At 43.0% G+C, this 18618-nt stretch overlaps 1 protein-coding gene across 1 annotated transcript in view; it reads left to right on the plus strand.

Moving 5' to 3' along the window:
* Positions 1 to 14724, plus strand: part of LOC117562390 (vacuolar protein 8-like) — an 89535-nt gene extending 74811 nt beyond the window's left edge. The window contains 3 exon segments of the mRNA XM_034240226.1: positions 5456 to 5581; positions 14498 to 14510; positions 14512 to 14724. Coding sequence (XP_034096117.1) covers positions 5456 to 5581; positions 14498 to 14510; positions 14512 to 14656 — 284 coding nt within the window. The 3' untranslated portion in view covers positions 14657 to 14724.
* The last annotated feature ends 3894 nt before the right edge of the window (positions 14725 to 18618 follow it).

Below are 18618 nucleotides of genomic sequence, written 5' to 3' on the forward strand. Positions count from 1 at the left end.
CCCTATCCATACCATAATTAGGTGATTTTAAATGTGAGTTTTCATTAACTTGTGTCTGTTATTGGGTTTAGAAATCTTCCTACTTCTCAAGATAAATAAACTATTTGTTAGTGAAACCCTGACAGCGAGGATTTTTTACCAAAGTTTTGCAGATAATAATTACGCATTTCTATTTAAGTGAGGTTTTAAATGTTTGTGTTGTTGAATTAAAAGCACATCACATAAGGCATATATACATTTTCAGTTTTTATTTGACTCTATTGAGGTGAGTGGCACCATGTTTCAGTCAATACAATTACATGTTCCGCTCTTCACCTACACATTCTGAGTATTACAGTCCCAGAATATTTGACCAGCTTGTATGAACACATTTACAAAATATAAACATATATAATGGAATTGAATGTGTACAGTGAGACAAATATAAAAACACAATTTTATATTTCATACCATGGGTTGTTTTATTTATGAAAGTGTTGATTAAACATACAATGGCTAAATAGAAGTACTTTAGTAACCAAAATGTGATACAGTAAATCATGTATACTGTATATGTTTACACAGTGAGGCACACGCGTACAAAAATAGATTTGAATTTTTATTTTATTTTAAAATCAAATCTTTCTAATCCTAATTTTAATCCTAATTGTATCAGGAAAATTAGTTGCGGGCGAACCTGAGCTCCAGGAGAAAACCCAAAAGTGGAAGAGGGGTACGGTGGCCCTGAAGTGCAAGTCAAAACAACATTTCACAAAACACTTCAACATTTCACATTTTACGGAAAGGGTATTCCTTTAAGGAGAACACTTCTTGTTTGTGATTGGACAGAGCCAGCCAGAGAAGAACTGCTGTGATTGGATGTTTTTGCTGCCAGTTAAGAAATGACGCTTCATGATTGGTCAGCACCCGGCCGACAGCACCACGTACTTCCTGTTTGGTACTGTTCAGCTGTTTCTTCACGAATTGTAAACTGAGTTGGAAAGAATGGAAGAAGAGATGGAACGAAGGATATACATACGATGTTATCCTCGACATGCTGTCAACCCATCACGACATCTACATGTCCCTTAGAACCAGGGGTGTAGTGCTGCCGGATCGCCGCTCCGGTTGTTAGCATCTGGTTAGCTAGCTATGCCAACGTACATAAGGAGTTGTTTCTACAACAAGGTGGAGGAGAGTCCTCTCCTGTCAGACTGAGAGGATCTTATAACTACAGCTCAGTAATAATAATAATATTAATAATAATAATACATTTGATTTATATAGCACACTTTAAACATAAAAGGATAAAATAAATAAAGTCAGTGAGGTGTCCTCAGTCCTAACTCTTTAAACCGCGCTTTCAGGGTTCTAAGCAGGGGTGTAGTGCTATTTTTATAATTGCAGGAGCGCACCTAGACCAACAAAACAGCAACATATGGACATAGGTTACTATATCAAAAGTGTGCAAATGTATTTAGAATCCTGTCCATGTGACCCTTTTGTTAGTGGGTGGTGGACCTCACATCCTCTAGGGGGGTCCGGGGGCATGCTCCCCCGGGAAGATGATTTTTTAAAAGTTAAAGTTAAATTCAATCTGGTGCACTTTGAGAGCAAAGTTAGGGACTAAATCTATGGATACATCTCTCAACAACACCCATGTGAAACAGTACTGTAACCAGAAGTACTTTTTCTTTAAGCATATCTTACTAATCACTCCCCTTTTAAACTGTATTTTAGTTTTACTGTCCTATAGAATGAGTTGGAATTATTTCATACCTATTTTTATTTATTCTCTTATTTTTTATAATGATAATAAAAAGGTGTGCTTTGGAAATACTTGTTTACATAAATGGTGACCAAACCGTTTGAGACCCACTGAGATAGCTTAGACTAAAGTTATCTATCTAAACACTCAGAGAGTCCTTTAGCTCACTGAGCTGTAGTTATAAGATCCTCTCAGTCTGACAGGAGAGGACTCTCCTCCACCTTGTTGTAGAAACAACTGCTTATGTACGTTAGCATAGCTAGCTAACCAGATGCTAACAACCGGTAAAGCGGTGCTCCGGCAGCTGTGACTACCTGATTTGCATCTCTGCCCGATTTGCATTGCGCAAGCGCAAGATGGTCCGCTATATTAGACAGCTACATACGGCAAACCAAATAGGACATTTGTTTCGCAAAGCAGACATTTTTTTTCCAAAAAACCCGACAACATTAATCTGAACGAGAGAGAGAGTTATTGTTATTACAACGTGACTTCACTATTATTTAACAAATACTTTTATTGGGTTGATTACATTCTTGGAATAAGTGAGAAATTGATTTATCTTCTGTTAGACAGTTATCATACTGAAGAAATATTTACTGTGAATGTATGCAAAAATGTTTGGCATTAATAATTTATATGTAATTACATTAACTATGAATGTTAACATTTTATTTCAAATTAAATAAAATTACATAAAAGATTTTCCATAAAAAAAAAAAAAGTTGATTCAAGAACACATCTCTGTTAGATCAGTAGTTTTCTTATATTACAATTATTGCTAAATTTGAAAGGTCTTTACCAGCTTTGGAATTATATATATATATCGTTGAGATTAATGTTGTCAGGTTTTTTTAGTTTTCTTTTTCTGCTTTGCCAAACGCCACTGTCAAGTGTCCTATTTGGGTTGCCGTATGTAGCTGTCCAATATGGCGGACCATCTCGCGCTTGCGCAATGCAAATCGGGCAAAGATGCAAATGGGGTAGTCACAAGCACTACACCCCTGGTTCTAAGGGACATGTAGATGTCGTGATGGGTTGACAGCATGTCGAGGATAACATCGTATGTATATCCTTCGTTCCATCTCTTCTTCCATTCTTTCCAACTCAGTTTACAATTCGTGAAGAAACAGCTGACCAGTACCAAACAGGAAATACGTGGTGCTGTCGGCCGGGTGCTGACCAATCATGAAGCGTCATTTCTTAACTGGCAGCAAAAACAGCCAATCACAGCAGTGCTTCTCTGGCTGGCTCTGTCCAATCACAAACAACAAGTGTTCTCCTTAAAGGAATACCCGTTCTGTAAAATGTGAAATGCTGTAGTGTTTTCTGAAATGTTGTTTCGACTTGCACTTCAGGAACACTGTATGCGGGGGAAGATCCAACAATACATTACATTTATATAGCGCTTTTCTTGAATTCAAAGACGCTTTGGAGGGTGGAGTGAGGTGAGGGAAATGGAGGCAGGGAGTTACTGTTGTCCAGCTGGAGCTGAATCACCAGAAGCTTCCTCCATCTTCTCCATCTTCTCTGAGGAGGTGTTTGCAAGCGCAAGATGGTCCTTCTTATTGGACTGCTACATACGGAACAAATAGGACATTTGTTTCGCAAAGCAGACATTTTCTTTTCTTCCTCATCTCCTTCTCTTGCATCTTGCTTATCATTTTCTGCAAGGCAACGTCTCTATCCTCAGTCTCCCCCCTTCTGTGAGAGAAGAAACCTCTGCTCTTATTCTTCATGTGAAGACAGAGGTCTTCCAGAAGTTTCTTTTCCTCCTCCATCTTTTTCTCAGTCGTTGCCCAGCTCAGTCTTCTCTGAGCCAGGTCGTCCCTCTGCTCCTCCACCTGTTTCAGTTGTGTCTCCGTCAGATGAAGCTTGGTCTCCCAGCTCTCCTGGTTCTGGGCCAGGTCTTTGGAGAGCTTCTTCTTCTGCTCTTCCAATTGGTTTTCCAACTGCTTGACATCCGTCTCCTTGCGTTGGACAAACTGCTCCCAGTTCAGCTGTTTTTCAGCCAGGTCTTTGGAGAACTTCTCCTCCTGCTCTCTCATCTGTTCTTTCAGCTGTTTGACGTCCGTCTCCCAGCCCAGGTTATTCTCGGCCAGGCGATCTTTCTCCTTTTCCACCTGCTTTAATTTAGCCTCCACCTGTTTGAACTCAGTCTCCAAGGTCAGGGTTACCTTGGCCATGTCGTTCTTTTCCTGAGTCACCTCATTTAGTGTTGTCTCCATCTGTTGCTTCTCAGTCTCCCAGGTGTGACTCTTATCGGCCAGGTCTTTAGAGAACTCTTCCTCTTGCCTTTTCAACTGGGCCTCCATCTGTAGGAATTCCGTCTCCAAGGTCTTGTTTCTACTGGCCTGGTAATTTTTCTTCTTCTCCACCTCTTTCAACTTCATCACCATCTCTTGCTTCTCACTCTCCCAGGTGAGAGTCTTTTCGGCCAGGCTCTTGGTGACCTTTTCCTCGCATTGAAGGAGTTGTTCCTCTCTTCTCTGCAGCAGGTTTAAAGTCACCAGGTTGGCCTCGTTGTGTTGGTCTGAGAGCTTCTGTTTCTGTGTCTCATACAATGCCACTGTGTCTTCCAGCTGCTCTTTGTGTTGAAGCTCTGCAGCTTCCATCTTCTCCTCCAGACCGCTGTTTCTATCCTCCAAGATGGTCACACACTCAAGGAGTTCTTCCCCTTTTCTTATCAGCTCTTTCATGGTCTCCCCTTTCCTCATCCTCAGTTTGATGATCTCTGGGTCACACTGCAGGGGAACATCATTGTTCTCGCTGTCAGATGTCGCCTGGTCCTTCTCGTCTGAGACATTTCCTTTCTCTGCCTCATGCCTTGCCACAATTTGGTCCAGCTGCCTCTTGTGTTGGCATTCTGCATTTTCAATATTCCCATTTAGACGTGAGATTTCTGCCTCATGCTCCATGATGGTGTCAACCAGCCTTTTGTTCTCTTTGTGGAGCCCTGAGTCCCTGTAGCTCAGGAGCTCCTCGAGACGTTTGACCTTGTCTTTTTGTTTGCGCATACTGTGGCAAAATGTCGTCCTCTCCTCCTGAAATGCCCCACGATACTCCTCCAGGCCGTTTATCTGGCCGTTTCTGCAGTGGACCTGCCTGTAAGCTCGATCCGCTTCAGCTCCATGGTCGAATGGCCTGGGGTTTCCCCTGTTGTTCTGGTGGCTTCTTCTATCCATGGCACCGTCTGTAGACTTGTGTTGTGCGTAGGTAGAATAATATATTTCTCTTTGGAAGAAGTGTTCTGTGTAGAAGTCTGCGAAGGTGGTCTGAATGCGTGTCACCACTTACAGCTCTGGAGGGAAGAGTGTGGAGTGAATGCACATCACAGCCCTTGCAGTCTTCCTTCAGACTCCTGTGACATCATCATGACATCACAGATCTCTTTGATCTCCTGTGACATCATCATGACATCACAGATCTCTTTGATCTTCTGTGACATCATCATGACATCACAGATCTCTTTGATCTTCTGTGACGGAACATTCATCAAAGCCAATGATGTCATCGCTTCAGTGTGTCAGGATGTCATAAGTGATGTCACTGAAATAGTTTGGTTTAGACTTATGGTGTTGCCATGGAAACACAAACTCCCAATAATCATTATAAAAACAGAAACAGTACAAACTAAACAAAACAATAAACAACAATAGAAGTAAACAGATTGGTTTATGAAACGGTGTCTTCATACTCTTCATCCAGGAGAGACGCTCCAGCTGCTGAAGCCTCACTACGTCGCCATGTTGGAGTACCTGTCGGTGTTTCTCCAAAATAAAGATTTAAAGTTCCAGCAGCTTGGCTTAGTGACGATATCCAACCTCAAGACAGGTTTGTATTCGTTCTACCCTCGGGCGTCACTTTGTGTTGAAGTTCTTTTGGACTCTTTTGGACTCATGTGTTTTACTGTGTTCTAATCCTGGCTCCTTTTGGATGGTTTGCACTGTAGACATTCTGCATCCTTTTCTGGTCAATTTCTCTTTCATTTTTGGTGTTTTGTTCCTTTTTAGTAGTTTTGCATTTCTTTTTGGTCATTTTGCATCTCCTATTAGACTTTGTGTCTTTATGGTTATATCCGGTCTCTTTTTGGTTGCTTTACGCTTTGGCAGACGTTTTGCATCTCTCTTTGTTATTGTATTCCCTTTTCCTACTTCGGTCTTGTTTTGGCCTTTTTGGTAAACCGTTAAAGGTCCCAGGTCATGGCCATTTCTACTGATCATAATTCCATTGTTGAGGTCTACTAGAATAGATTTAAACTCACATTGGTTTCTCATCCAGCGTCTCTGTAAAGTACACTGAACAAAAATATAAACGCAACACTTTTGTTTTTGCTCCCATTTTTCATGAGATGAACTCAAAGATCTAAAACATTTTCTATAAACACAAAATAACCATTTCTCTCAAATATTGTTCACAAATCTGAAAGAATCTGTGATAGTGAGCACTTCTCCTTTGCCGAGATAATCCATCCCACCTCACAGGTGTGGCATATCAAGATGCTGATTAGACAGCATGATTATTGCACAGGTGTGCCTTAGGCTGGCCACAATAGAAGGCCACTCTGAAACGTGCAGTTCTATTTCGTCCCTACTGACCACCAGAGGCGGTGCTTTAGCACTGGATGTGTCCATCGCGCGCATGCGCAGCTCGAGTACCAATACCAACAAAGTCACCTGTGACCCACGTGACACCGGCTATATCAGCCGGTGTCGTCAGTGGATCTGTTCCTTTCATCTTCTCGCTGCGCGAGAGTACATTGGCTACATTTTTTGTAGCCTACAGCGTTCGTTCGGTTGGAATATTTGTTAAGGATTCTCTGCAAACAGCTGGCTGCGTGCAGCTTCGCGACTCATCCAGTCGGGGCCGCGGGTTTACCCGTCCTCCAGGAGCTGTGGCTGGCTGCGCAGAGACTTCGTTCGAACAGGTTGGTGTCGGCTTGGTTGGTGATGGCAGTGTTTTCGCTCCCTCTCCCAGCCTAGTTGTCCCGTTACTGTCTGTTTAGCTTTTTGGGCTTGAACTTTTATGGTGACGGAGGTGTTTCCGCTCCCTCTCCCAGGAGTTGCCCTTGCTGTGCTTTTGTACTTATTCTGCAAACTTCATTAGCATTGAGCTAGTTAGCAGTAGCGCTGCAGGCCTGTGGTCAGGTGCCCTCAGCCTCAGTGCAGGGTCACAGATGGGCTGCTCTGTAGGGCCTACGACGCAGCAGCACGCATGGGTCGTATCGGGAACTCCCTCTCCCATCTAATGCTGGCCGTCTCCGCCTCGCTGCAGCAGGCTCCGGCCGAGCCTTCTTTGCTGGGCCTCAGTGATGCATCACTGCAGGCCTTTGCCCTAATGACTAGGGAATTGGGACGAGTTATGTCCTTTCTGGTACAGACTCGTCGCAAGGTTTGGCTGGCCCAGTCACCACTGACGGAGACATGTAGGAGAGTCCTCCGTAGCGTGCCAGTCGTGCCAGGGGAGCTGTTTGGGTCAGCTGCCCTGGAGGCGCTGGAGCGCGCTGCCCAAGCTAGGCAGACCAGGCAGCAGCTCTCGGGTCTTTGCAGACCCGTGGCCACTCCCAGCAGGCCCAGGGGCCGCTCTAGCAGCCACCGGCTTACAGGGGTGGTCTGCAGAGGTCCCAGCGGCCCACTCAACCGGCCGATGACTTTCGTGCCCCAGGTCGCCTGGGGCCCCAGGGGGGGCTAGGCCCTGAAGCCAGTGGACCCCCTGATTCAGGGCGGGGGGTTCTACTCGGCGTACTTTCTTGTGAGCAAGAAAGTTGGCGGATTCCGTCCAGTTCTGGACCTCAGAGGAATCAACAGATTCTTGAAGGTACTGCCCTTCCATATGCTAACCACAGCCAACCCTGTCTCCTAAAAATTACGTTCCCACAGAACTAAACTGCATTCTCAATTACGTTTAGCTAGAAACGTATTTTCTCCCACGTTACGTTTGTTATGAACGTATCTCAAATACGTTTATTTTCTACATATCTTCTAGAAACATATCTTCTCCCACGTTACGTTCGTTATGAACGTATCTTAAATACGTTTATTTTCTACATATCTTCTAGAAACGTATTTTCTCCCACGTTACGTTCGTTATGAACGTATCTTAAATACGTTTATTTTCTACATATCTTTGCCATTTATTGCCTTGCTTATAATAATGATAATAGTCATTTAAAAATATCATTTTAGAGCACACATTTGAAATCGAGAATCGGGCTCGATATATGGTTAAATTAAAATCAGTAGGCGAGGCTGTAATTTCGGCAGCTGTTACTCTCATGAGCGAGGCAGAAAATAATAGTTTTAACATGCCGAAAAAGCTGCTGTGTCGTTTATTGCTCCTCAAAGATTAAAACAAATCCAGAGTTACTTGTTTCTGTACTTCCTCTAAGAAGAAAAGACAGTAACAGAAGAGCTCTGTGGCTTCAGGCTTGATCGCCGTTCAAATGACAGCGTTGGTTTCCCCAAAAGTGGGCGGGGCTGTAAAGTGACGTTTTACTCTCCTCTATTATTCAAAACCATTCTATTTATTCTAACGTAAATTACATGCCAGTGTTTTATCTTTTTATTTATTTGTTTTTATTTTAAATCGTATAATGTCGGACTTTTTTCCCGTCTGTGAGGAAAATAAATGGGGTTTAGAGCCTCAAAATACTGAAATCTGTATTTTTTAAAATCTTTTCCTTCTAATTTGTTATTCTTTTCTAAATAACACACTGTTATTTACTCAACCATAACACACAATTATCCTTGTTTTTATTTATTCGTTTAATTCTATAATCTTGGGCTTTTTAGCCGTAAATAAAGTCACCGGAAACAGACGGGACATTTCGAGCGATACACACCACAAACCCACCGAACTGATTACCCAAGATCCTCAGCTTGAAGCTCGTTGATTGGATGTTTTAGCCGCAATAAACGCTGGGATATGGTGTTAATAAGTTGTGATATCCGAAAACGAAAAATAAAATAATACCTAATTCAGAGTGTTCTTGCTTTTCTCTTTGGAAGTCATCACATAACGGCATTGTAATACACGGTTCGGCTGCATTAAATATTATACATCTGCCGTAGTTCTTTATTTATAGAGCCCTGATGAGAAGACTTCTAGACAAACATGAGGAACTGCCGCCAAAACTGAATACTTGATGTGGATCATAAATATATCAACAATTAAACAACATCTTCAATTTCTTTTCACAAAATACGTCTCCTTGCAGCATCAATAGTAATTCGGCTGACTTTTATATTTGATCCAATTGGTAGATAATAGGTTATATTTACACCATAACGGTGCACAGCTGATAGAAAAGGACTTGTAGTTTTTAAAGATATTACTGATTTTCTTTGAATATAAGAATGTAAATACTGAGTTGAGAGAATAGTCAGGGGATTTGGGTGATGGGAGACACATCTATGGATTCAGAATTTCAATAGCGTACCATTAAATGACGGATATACCTTTCTGTCTGTGATGTTTTACAAATCAGATATTAATGTGTAGAAGTAAAACATGTGAAATAATATAGCAATATCCTGTAAAATTATGTAAAAACATGAATAAAACTACACATCTTCAGATGTTATACATACATAAGTGTTCTACACTAATAATACAAAGTTATTATTAGTATGCTGTGTGTACCTTGTGTGCACCGCCTAGTGGTTAAAGCACGTTATTGAATTATTTTTGTTGAATAATGTTATTTGATGAAAACAATATTAAGAGTACATACTTTCATAGGGGGAAAGTAGAAGGTCAATGATATAAATATAGAATATAAAAAGTCAAGAAGATACTATAAGTGATCTCTACAATAAAACAGTTTAGTGCCGGATGTACAAAGATATTAATAGGAGGAGGTGCAAAACAGAAAAACGAATTAACCTTTATTAACACATTAAAGAATACTTTAGGTTAAGGTCTTATTTTAAACAAGAAAAAAGCTTTGGGGGTATCTATCTACAGATAAATATTAAGCCTGACAAAGTACTTAACGTCTAATATATTGCTTTCCTGCAATGTTAACTATGTTGAAGCACTTCTGATATTATACACATTAATTATACTCTTATGTATGTAGGTAGAATAAGAAATGTGCAGAATATGACAGTTTAATGGTGGAGGTACACACATATTGATAGATGTCTTGTAATACGCTGTTGAGGAACCTGCGACCCAAGTTGTGTATATGCCATTAAACCTTAGAAAATCTTGAAATCTTGAAAGGGATGTGCAAAATAGCAATTATATACAGTTTTTAATGAACTATTAGTAGAGAATAACGAGTAATGAATATACTTTATAGAGATCTGCAGATAAATGTTTCGTCTTCTCAAGCACCACCTATCAAATATCTCTCCTGATTGTTGGCACTTGACAATCACCTTACCCTGAATTTTACTCAGGTGTAACTAAAGTCTGCTTTAAGGGTTGTTTATATTTCACATCATTAATCAGAATCTGCAAAGTAACTAAACTAAATGTAGTGGAGTAAAAATACCAGGTTAACCTCTGAATTGTAGTGGAGTAGAATTACAAAGTAAGCTGTCGTGTGGGTATATATTAATGCTGCCCATTATGGATATAAGCGATTTTTACCCATTTAGTAATTACATGTTTTAAATGTGTACACACCAATGTGTTTCCTATCGCCTAAACCTCCAGGGCTGTACACAGTTTAATACTGTCAACTTCTAATTTTGGGAAAAACGTCTTTTAAAACTACAATTCCCAGTAGAGACGTGCCATAGAGAACATGTTGCGAAACACAATAGCCAGCATGTGTATTTCTCGGGGGGCATTCGAGTCCAGTTTTGAATAGTCTGCCGTGGTTTCGTTCCATTTCAAAGAGCTTGACGCTCGGCGTAACCTTGGCGCACTACCGCTCCAACATCACGGGGTTTGTCAACGGGACTGTAGTCCCAAACGATAGCTGGGGATTATGGGTAGTGTAGTGTCTTCGGCCATCCTAAATCTCGAAATGTCCCGTCTGTTTCCGGTGACTTTATTTACGGCTAAAAAGCCCAAGATTATAGAATTAAACAAATAAATAAAAACAAGGATAATTGTGTGTTATTGTTGAGTAAATAACAGTGTGTTATTTAGAAAAGAATAACAAATTAGAAGGAAAAGATTTTAAAAAATACAGATTTCAGTATTTTGAGGCTCTAAACCCCATTTATTTTCCTCACAGACGTTTATACGATTTAAAATAAAAACAAATAAATAAAAAGATAAAACACTGGCATGTAATTTACGTTAGAATACATAGAATGGTTTTGAATAATAGATGATAGTAAAATCTACGTCACTTTACAGCCCCGCCCACTTTTGGGGAAACCAACGCTGTCATTTGAACGGCGATCAAGCCTGAAGCCACAGAGCTCTTCTGTTACTGTCCTTTTCTTCTTAGAGGAAGTACAGAAACAAGTAACTCTGGATTTGTTTTAATGTTTGAGGAGCAATAAACGACACAGCAGCTTTTTGGCATGTTCAAACTATTATTTTCTGCCTCGCTCATGAGAGTAACAGCTGCCGAAATTACAGCCTCGCCTACTGATTTTAATTTAACCATATATCGAGCCCTGATTCTCGATTTCAAATGTGTGCTCTAAAATGATATTTATAAATGACTATTATCATTATTATAAGCAAGACAATAAATGGCAAAGATATGTAGAAAATAAACGTATTTAAGATACGTTCATAAGGAACGTAACGTGGGAGAAAATATGTTTCTAGAAGATATGTAGAAAATAAACGTATTTTAGATACGTTCATAACGAACGTAACGTGGGAGTAAATACGTTTCAAGCTAAACGTAATTCAGAATGCAGTTTAGTTCTGTGGGAACGTAATTTTTAGGAGACAGGGTTGCCACAGCAGACACCCTTCGTGTTGTCACACAGGGGGAGTGGTTCACAACCGTGGACTTGAGGGACGCCTACTTCCACGTGCCAATTGCATCCCATCACCGGAAGTTCTTGAGGTTCGCCTTTCAGGGCCGAAATTATCAGTTCCGGGTGCTTCCCTTTGGTCTCTCCCTCTCTCCAAGGGTGTTCACCAGGGTTGTAGCGGCAGCGCTCGCTCCCCTACAGGCACAGGGCATGAAGGTCCTGCCATATCTGGACGACTGGCTGGTTTGCGCGCCGTCCCGGGCCCAAGTGGCCCAGGATACGGCGCGCCTCTCATCCCATGTAGCCCGGTTGGGCCTAACAGTGAACGCCGGGAAGAGTTGCCTGGACCCTTCCCAACAGGTCACTTACCTGGGGATGGTCCTAGACTCGGTCGCCATGAGGGCCTACTTGACACCTCGTCGTGTGGACGACATTTCCCACCACCTTCGCATCTTCAGACTGGGCAAGAGGGTGCCTTACATCCAGTTCCTCCGGCTCTTAGGCAGACAGACAGCTGCCTCAGCCGTTGTGCCCTTGGGCCTGCTATCACTGCGCCCCATGCAGATGTGGCTGAACAACTTTCGCTTGGACGCCAAGCGGCACAGGCACAAGAGAGTCAGGGTGTCTCAGCGGTGCCTCCACTCTCTGTCCCGCTGGAGGGACAGGGCCTATCTTCTGATGGGTGTGCCTATGGGCGCCATCCCATCCCGCCGGGAGACGGTCACTGTGGATGCATGTCTCTCGGGGTGCGGTGTGGCAGGGCAGGACTGTGCAGGGGCAGTGGTCTGCCCAGGAAGGTGCACACCATATCAATGTGCTGGAGCTGCGGGCTGTGTTGCTCGCACTCATGCACTTTTTACCCCAACTGGCGGGCAGGCATGTGCTCATTCGTTCGGACAACATGTCCGCCGTTGCCCAAATCAACCACCAGGGGGGCACCAGGTCCACACAGCTGCTCCGTGTTTCACAGAGCCTCTTGCCTTGGGCGCTCCCCCGCCTCGCCAGTCTGCAGGCAGTCTTTCTGCCAGGAGACCTGAATCAGGTCGCAGATTTCCTCTCACGGCGCAAGCCTCCACCGGGGGAGTGGAGGCTTCGCCCAGAGGTGGTGGAGACAATTTGGAGCCTTTTCAGCAGGGCCGAGGTGGACCTCTTTGCCTCAGAAGAGTCGAGGCACTGCCCCCTCTGGTTCTCCTGGACGGAGGTGACCAGCCCGTTGGGTCAGGATGCTCTGGCGCACGACTGGCCGGACACTCTCCTGTATGCCTTCCCGCCGCTGCCTCTGATACTGCAGACGCTTCAGAGGGTCCTTACTCAGGGGCACAGGCTCCTTCTGGTCGCCCCCCGCTGGCCGGGGAGAGTCTGGTTCCCACTGCTGCGCAGTCTCTGCTGCAGCCCACCTTGGCGTCTCCCCGACAGGAAGGACCTTCTGTCTCAGCTCAAGGGTCAGATCTGGCGTCCCGACTCTCACCGCCTTCAGCTCTGGGTTTGGCCTCTGCAGGGCCCAACCCACTGTTGAGCGGCGTTACGGCATCAGTCAGGGAAACTATCCTGAATGCCAGAGCTCCATCCACTCGGGCACAGTATGAGTGCAAATGGAAGCTCTTCTCCCACTGGTGTGTGAGTAAGGCTGAGAATCCGGGGCATTGCTCCGTGGCCACCATTTTGGAGTTCCTGCAGTCCCTTCTGGAGAGTGGATGTTCTCACTCCACTTTGAAGGTGTATATGGCTGCGATCTCTGCCCGACATGTCGGAGTCGATGGCGCCACAGTGGGGCGCCACAGGTTGGTGTCCCTCTTTCTAAGAGGGGCTATACGGCAGCGTCCCCCTAGTACCCCAAGGGCCCCGGCTTGGGACCTGACCCTAGTGCTGAATGCCCTATCATCTCCGCCCTTCGAGCCCCTGGCCCAGGTCGGGCTTAAGTGGCTGTCCCTGAAGGCAGCATTTCTGCTTGCCGTAACCTCAGGGAAGCGAGTCGGAGAGCTTCATGCCCTCTCCGTAAGCAGTACATGCCTGAGGTGGAACTCCGATGACTCGGGCGTTACCCTCTGGCCGAATGTGGCGTTCCTGCCCAAGGTGCTTCCACTAGCCCACTCCAATCGAACTATCCAGCTGGCACGCTTTAACATTCCACAGGAGAGCGGCACACCTGAGTTGCTGTGCCCTGTGCGTGCCCTGAGGGCGTATATTGATGCTACAGCCGGTATACGGCAGTCAGAGCAGCTCTTCGTTTGCCATGGCGGCACTAAGAAGGCCACAGCCTCGCCGCGTCCCGCCGTCTCAGGGAGGAGAAATCGGCGGAGCTGCAGCTGAGAAAAGATTGAGTGTGTGTGTGAGGAAGTCTTCGTTACGTCACTTGGTTCCCGGAAGAAACAAATGGAAAAAGAGAAATGTCCAAGGAGGCGTTCTGGGGCAGCACAGACAGGTCTTCTCTGTGTTAGAGTTTTACTCGCTACAGGGTGTACTTTGAGGGTTTGTGACTCTGCAGACCGTTACATGCAGAACAAGCTTCATAACACAAGGGGACGGGTAACAACCAGAAAAGCACGACATGGGACCTTTAATAATCAGTAGGCTAGGGTTTTCCCCTTTTCTCTGTTACTTTTTTAGACGAAGTAAATGTGTTTCTCCTACATTTTTAAATTGTCTGCTGTGCGAAACAACCTTTCTAAAAGCGTCCTCATTATTTAGTGAACGTTTCTTGATCCATTTTAAACCGTAGTGGGGACAAGATCCACCAAAAGCAGCTCAAAGTACTGCAGCCATTCACACCATCTTATCATAGTAGATATCTTAACAAATGAATCACTACCAGGCCTTGAGATCCAGGAGGTTTGAGTCTTGTGTTTCCCTGCAGATGGAGACTTCTCCTCTGTTGTCTGGCGGCGAGGTGGAGGATCAGCTCCGGACGGTTCATGATCAGACGGAGGAAACCAGACGGCTGCTGCAGACGATCCAGCCTCTCTCTCCATCTCCTGTTCACCCTTTACAGCCTCCACACCAGTTGTTGCGTTAGACTTTTTCGTTGTCCGTCATTTTATTTTTCATGTTTTAATGATGAGATGAGACATATTTAATATTTATGTTTGGGTACTGAGCAGCAAACGCTCATTCATTCATTTTTTTTAAATGATTCATACAGAACTTTTAAGGGCATGGAGAAAAAAAAAGATGAACAGAGACACCGACCGTGTGGTCACTTTTCATGTCAACACGAACATGAATGATTTCCTGCACTGACGGCACAGCAGAGGGGGCAGAGGCCGCTAAAAACACCACGACCATTGTGCCTAAACAGGCAAATATGAACAATGCCATCGTTTTAAATGAGACAATTACAATCAGAATATGAACAAAACATTTACAAGAACAACTCAATTGACCTGCTGTAGCCTGAACGCTGATTTCTGCATCGCCGTGCACCAGAGGCGGATCTACGGGGGGGCAAGGGGGGGCAGCTGCCTTGCCCCCCCAGCTGCCCCCCTAACTTTTGTTTCCCTAAAACTGTACTAAAACAAACCTACACTATTTCCACAAGCTTCTCAAGCAACAAAACAAGCATTACATTAGTTAAAATTGAATCATTTTAAATATCATTTTAGGCCCGTTAAAAACGCAGCTACGGCCCTGCATTAAACTGCGGAGCGGCGTTCACACAGACCGCGGCTCACACCGCTGCAGAGAGGGAGCGAGCTGTCCCAGCACCTATGGATCAGCTTCCCCTGGGAGCATTTCCCTTTCCACTAATTTTGTTTTACTAAGGACGAGAGCTTGAAACTAAATATTAATAAAACGCTGCCGTTTGAATCGATAGCGTTTAACAGACGGGCGCTGTTTGGGGCGTTACGTTACAAAATACTGCGCAGACAGCGTTAGCTGGGAGATCGATCACTTTGCTAAACTACGCGGTAGCCTACTATTAAATCCACGTAAACTACACATCACAGCCATGAGGCCAGATCAATTAAACCAGGATACATCCTTTACCGTAAAAACTGGATCCAAACACAGCTGCCTGTGTGCGCTTGATCAATACTTTCTGATGTTATGTGATATGCTACATATTAGCTAGGCTACATGGCCCTAACGTGTAAAGTTATACAAGCATATGTACCAGTGCTTTTCACAAGTAGACTCTTGCAGGCCAGAGTATAGGAGTGATTCAACAACAACAAAAAGACATTTATGAGAAGTGATCAGGACGAACAGAGAGAGGAAAAGGAAAAGAGAGATTAAGAGACCAGGAGGGTCAGAGCAGGAGGAAGAGGAGGAGATGAAGACATTAGTGAAGAAGAAGAAATATATGTGAGGAATAAAGATGAAGTATCAGAAAGAGGGACAGAGGCAGGGATCAGGAGGCAGAGGAGACTCCAGCTGGACCACATGGTATGTTCTTATTCTCCTTACATATTCTATTACAGCAGCTCAATCTAGCAGCTCTTAGTATTGACAAATATTGATTGAAATGTGTTGCTGCACAGGTCACCTGTAGCTCTCTGAAGAGATGGGTGATGTCATTTGTGTACTTAATTATAATTAAGTACAGTATGCATAATTCTGAGTATTCTCTGAATCGGGTGCCTTTTGGGTCTTTATATCTTTGAAAAATGAAACCAAAATGTTTGGTCATAACATCTGGTAGTGGACTACTTACATGTTCCCACCTCAGGCACAACATATAAATAATTACTAGGAATTTCCTTGAAAAAATGTAACAAGGTTGAAGTTTTTGACAAAAAGTAGGCATGAGACCTTGTTTAGCTAAGATATGGCACCACATGGAAGTCAAGGACATTACAAAATTGTAATATTTTTCAAAACTATTAATTATTTACTATTATTAATTCATACAACATATTGAAATGTTGAGTTTATCAATCTTAATCTGAAAATACAAAAACTGAAATATAGGTAAGAGAAGAAACTTTTGTGATGTAATTCCCTCAATGCAGATCACACATGGACTGATCCACACATGGACTGATCCACACATGGACTGATCCACACATGGACTGATCCACACATGGACTGATCCACACATGGACTGATCCACACATGGACTGATCCACACATGGACTGATCCACACATGGACTGATCCACACATGGACTGATCCATTATTTTAATAGGAGGGTAAATGGTATGGCGTGACGGGGTTGAAACAAACTGAGGGACAATATTGCAATTTCATAGATAATTCAAGTATTTATTCAGAATAGATTTTTGATCAGTTAAAGTTGACAAGCATGTGATTATATTAGCAGCAACATTTTGGGATAATTGGCCATTTTGATTTGTTTAATATTAAATTAATATGTAATAATGCTTAGTGAGAACATGCAAATATATCTGTCTAAGACAGGGGTGCCCAACCTTTTTTTAACCGAGAGCTACTTTTAAAGTTGCCAGTCTGCCGAGATCTACCAGTCCAAATAGAGAGGACATTACTGACAGCCAGGTAAATACACACTTCTACTTGAATAAAACTGACCTTTGTACGATTAATACTTCATAACATACTGCAGATCCTTTATCTTACCTCTTTCTAATCTACACAAGTATTTAACTGAAGTTACACAACAGTGTTGTTGAAACAGAGTTGGAGTTTATTCACACGTCACTACAGTGGGTAATGTTTTCAAGAAACATTGAACAGTGCTTCCACATATGACACAGGGAAAAAGAAAAGACTCTGAACCCTTTCTTTGCCATTATATAAAAATAGTGTTGCTACAAAAGTATAAATTAGGCTTACTAATAAGACAACTCAGATCTGAAGCTACACAGGAATCTGCTGCAACAGTGCAATAAAAAAGACAACATTAATAGAATCAAACCCTTTTTTGTTTCATTTTAGTAGAGTATAAAAATAAATGCCTTTAAAATAGGATGCAACCAACACTAGTTTCTTAACTGAATTGATAATAGACTATAATCAATTTAAGTTTGCATTCTTATACCATTTTGTACAATAATTATAATGAATAAGTTCAAACAAACTCAAACTTACAGCTGATTAATAACGGTATCTAACTTGAGTTTTTATTATATCAAAAACCTGTTGAAATGCTGCTGTTATTTTTACTGTCCCCCAAAAGCGCGTCGCAGCCTCCAGGAAAGCTTCTTTCACAACTTCGCCGTCTTTGAAAGACTTCATGTGTTTCGCAAGAACGTGACTGACACGATAAGATGCTCTGGTAGCAGCCTTGCTCTTGTTGTTGGGCCTGGTGGAAATGGACTGCTGTGCATTTAGCTGTCCTTTCAGGCCCCTCCCCTTTTGGGAGCGTAGGGCAGAATTAGGAGGGAATTCCGTCTCGTAGCGTTTGTGCACTGTTTTGAAATGCCGCTCCTAAATTACCCTTCTTCAGATGGACTTTGAATTGGAATAAATACAAAAATAATCATCCTCCCACTCGGAGTTAAAATTATATATGTTTTGCTTCTGCCATAATTGCGGTCTTGTTTGTGTGCGGACTGTCACTCCTGTTGATACGGACAACGTTAGCGAATTAGTGCACTGCCCACTAGCCACGCCCCGACACATGGGGTCACGGCGGCCAATCCCAAAGCTTTGATGCGTTCAAGTGCATTATTCTGGCACAGGAAGATTATGTTACAGGACATTAACGATAAAACAGAATATTGTTGTTCTATTTTTAGACACATCTCGCGATCGACTGGGAATCTCCCGACTGGTTGGGCACCCCTGGTCTAAGACAACCAATTTTTTTTAAAACAAAATATATATTTAATTTTACATTGTAATGCAAAACAACCTGTTCCATTAATTCATTGCTTTAAAATACATTTAGTAGTTTCCTTTCATTTAAAATGGTTGAGGTAAGCTTGGGGGACTCAAAGGGCACCCGATAGTTTGTCTGAACACCTTGTTTCTCTTGTGCATTAAGAACACTTGTGTTAGGGCATGAATTAACAATAAATAGGTTGTATACAGTATAAAATACCTGTATATAATGAC

Source organism: Gymnodraco acuticeps, unplaced genomic scaffold, assembly GCF_902827175.1.
Source record: "Gymnodraco acuticeps unplaced genomic scaffold, fGymAcu1.1, whole genome shotgun sequence".
NCBI lineage: Eukaryota > Metazoa > Chordata > Actinopteri > Perciformes > Bathydraconidae > Gymnodraco > Gymnodraco acuticeps.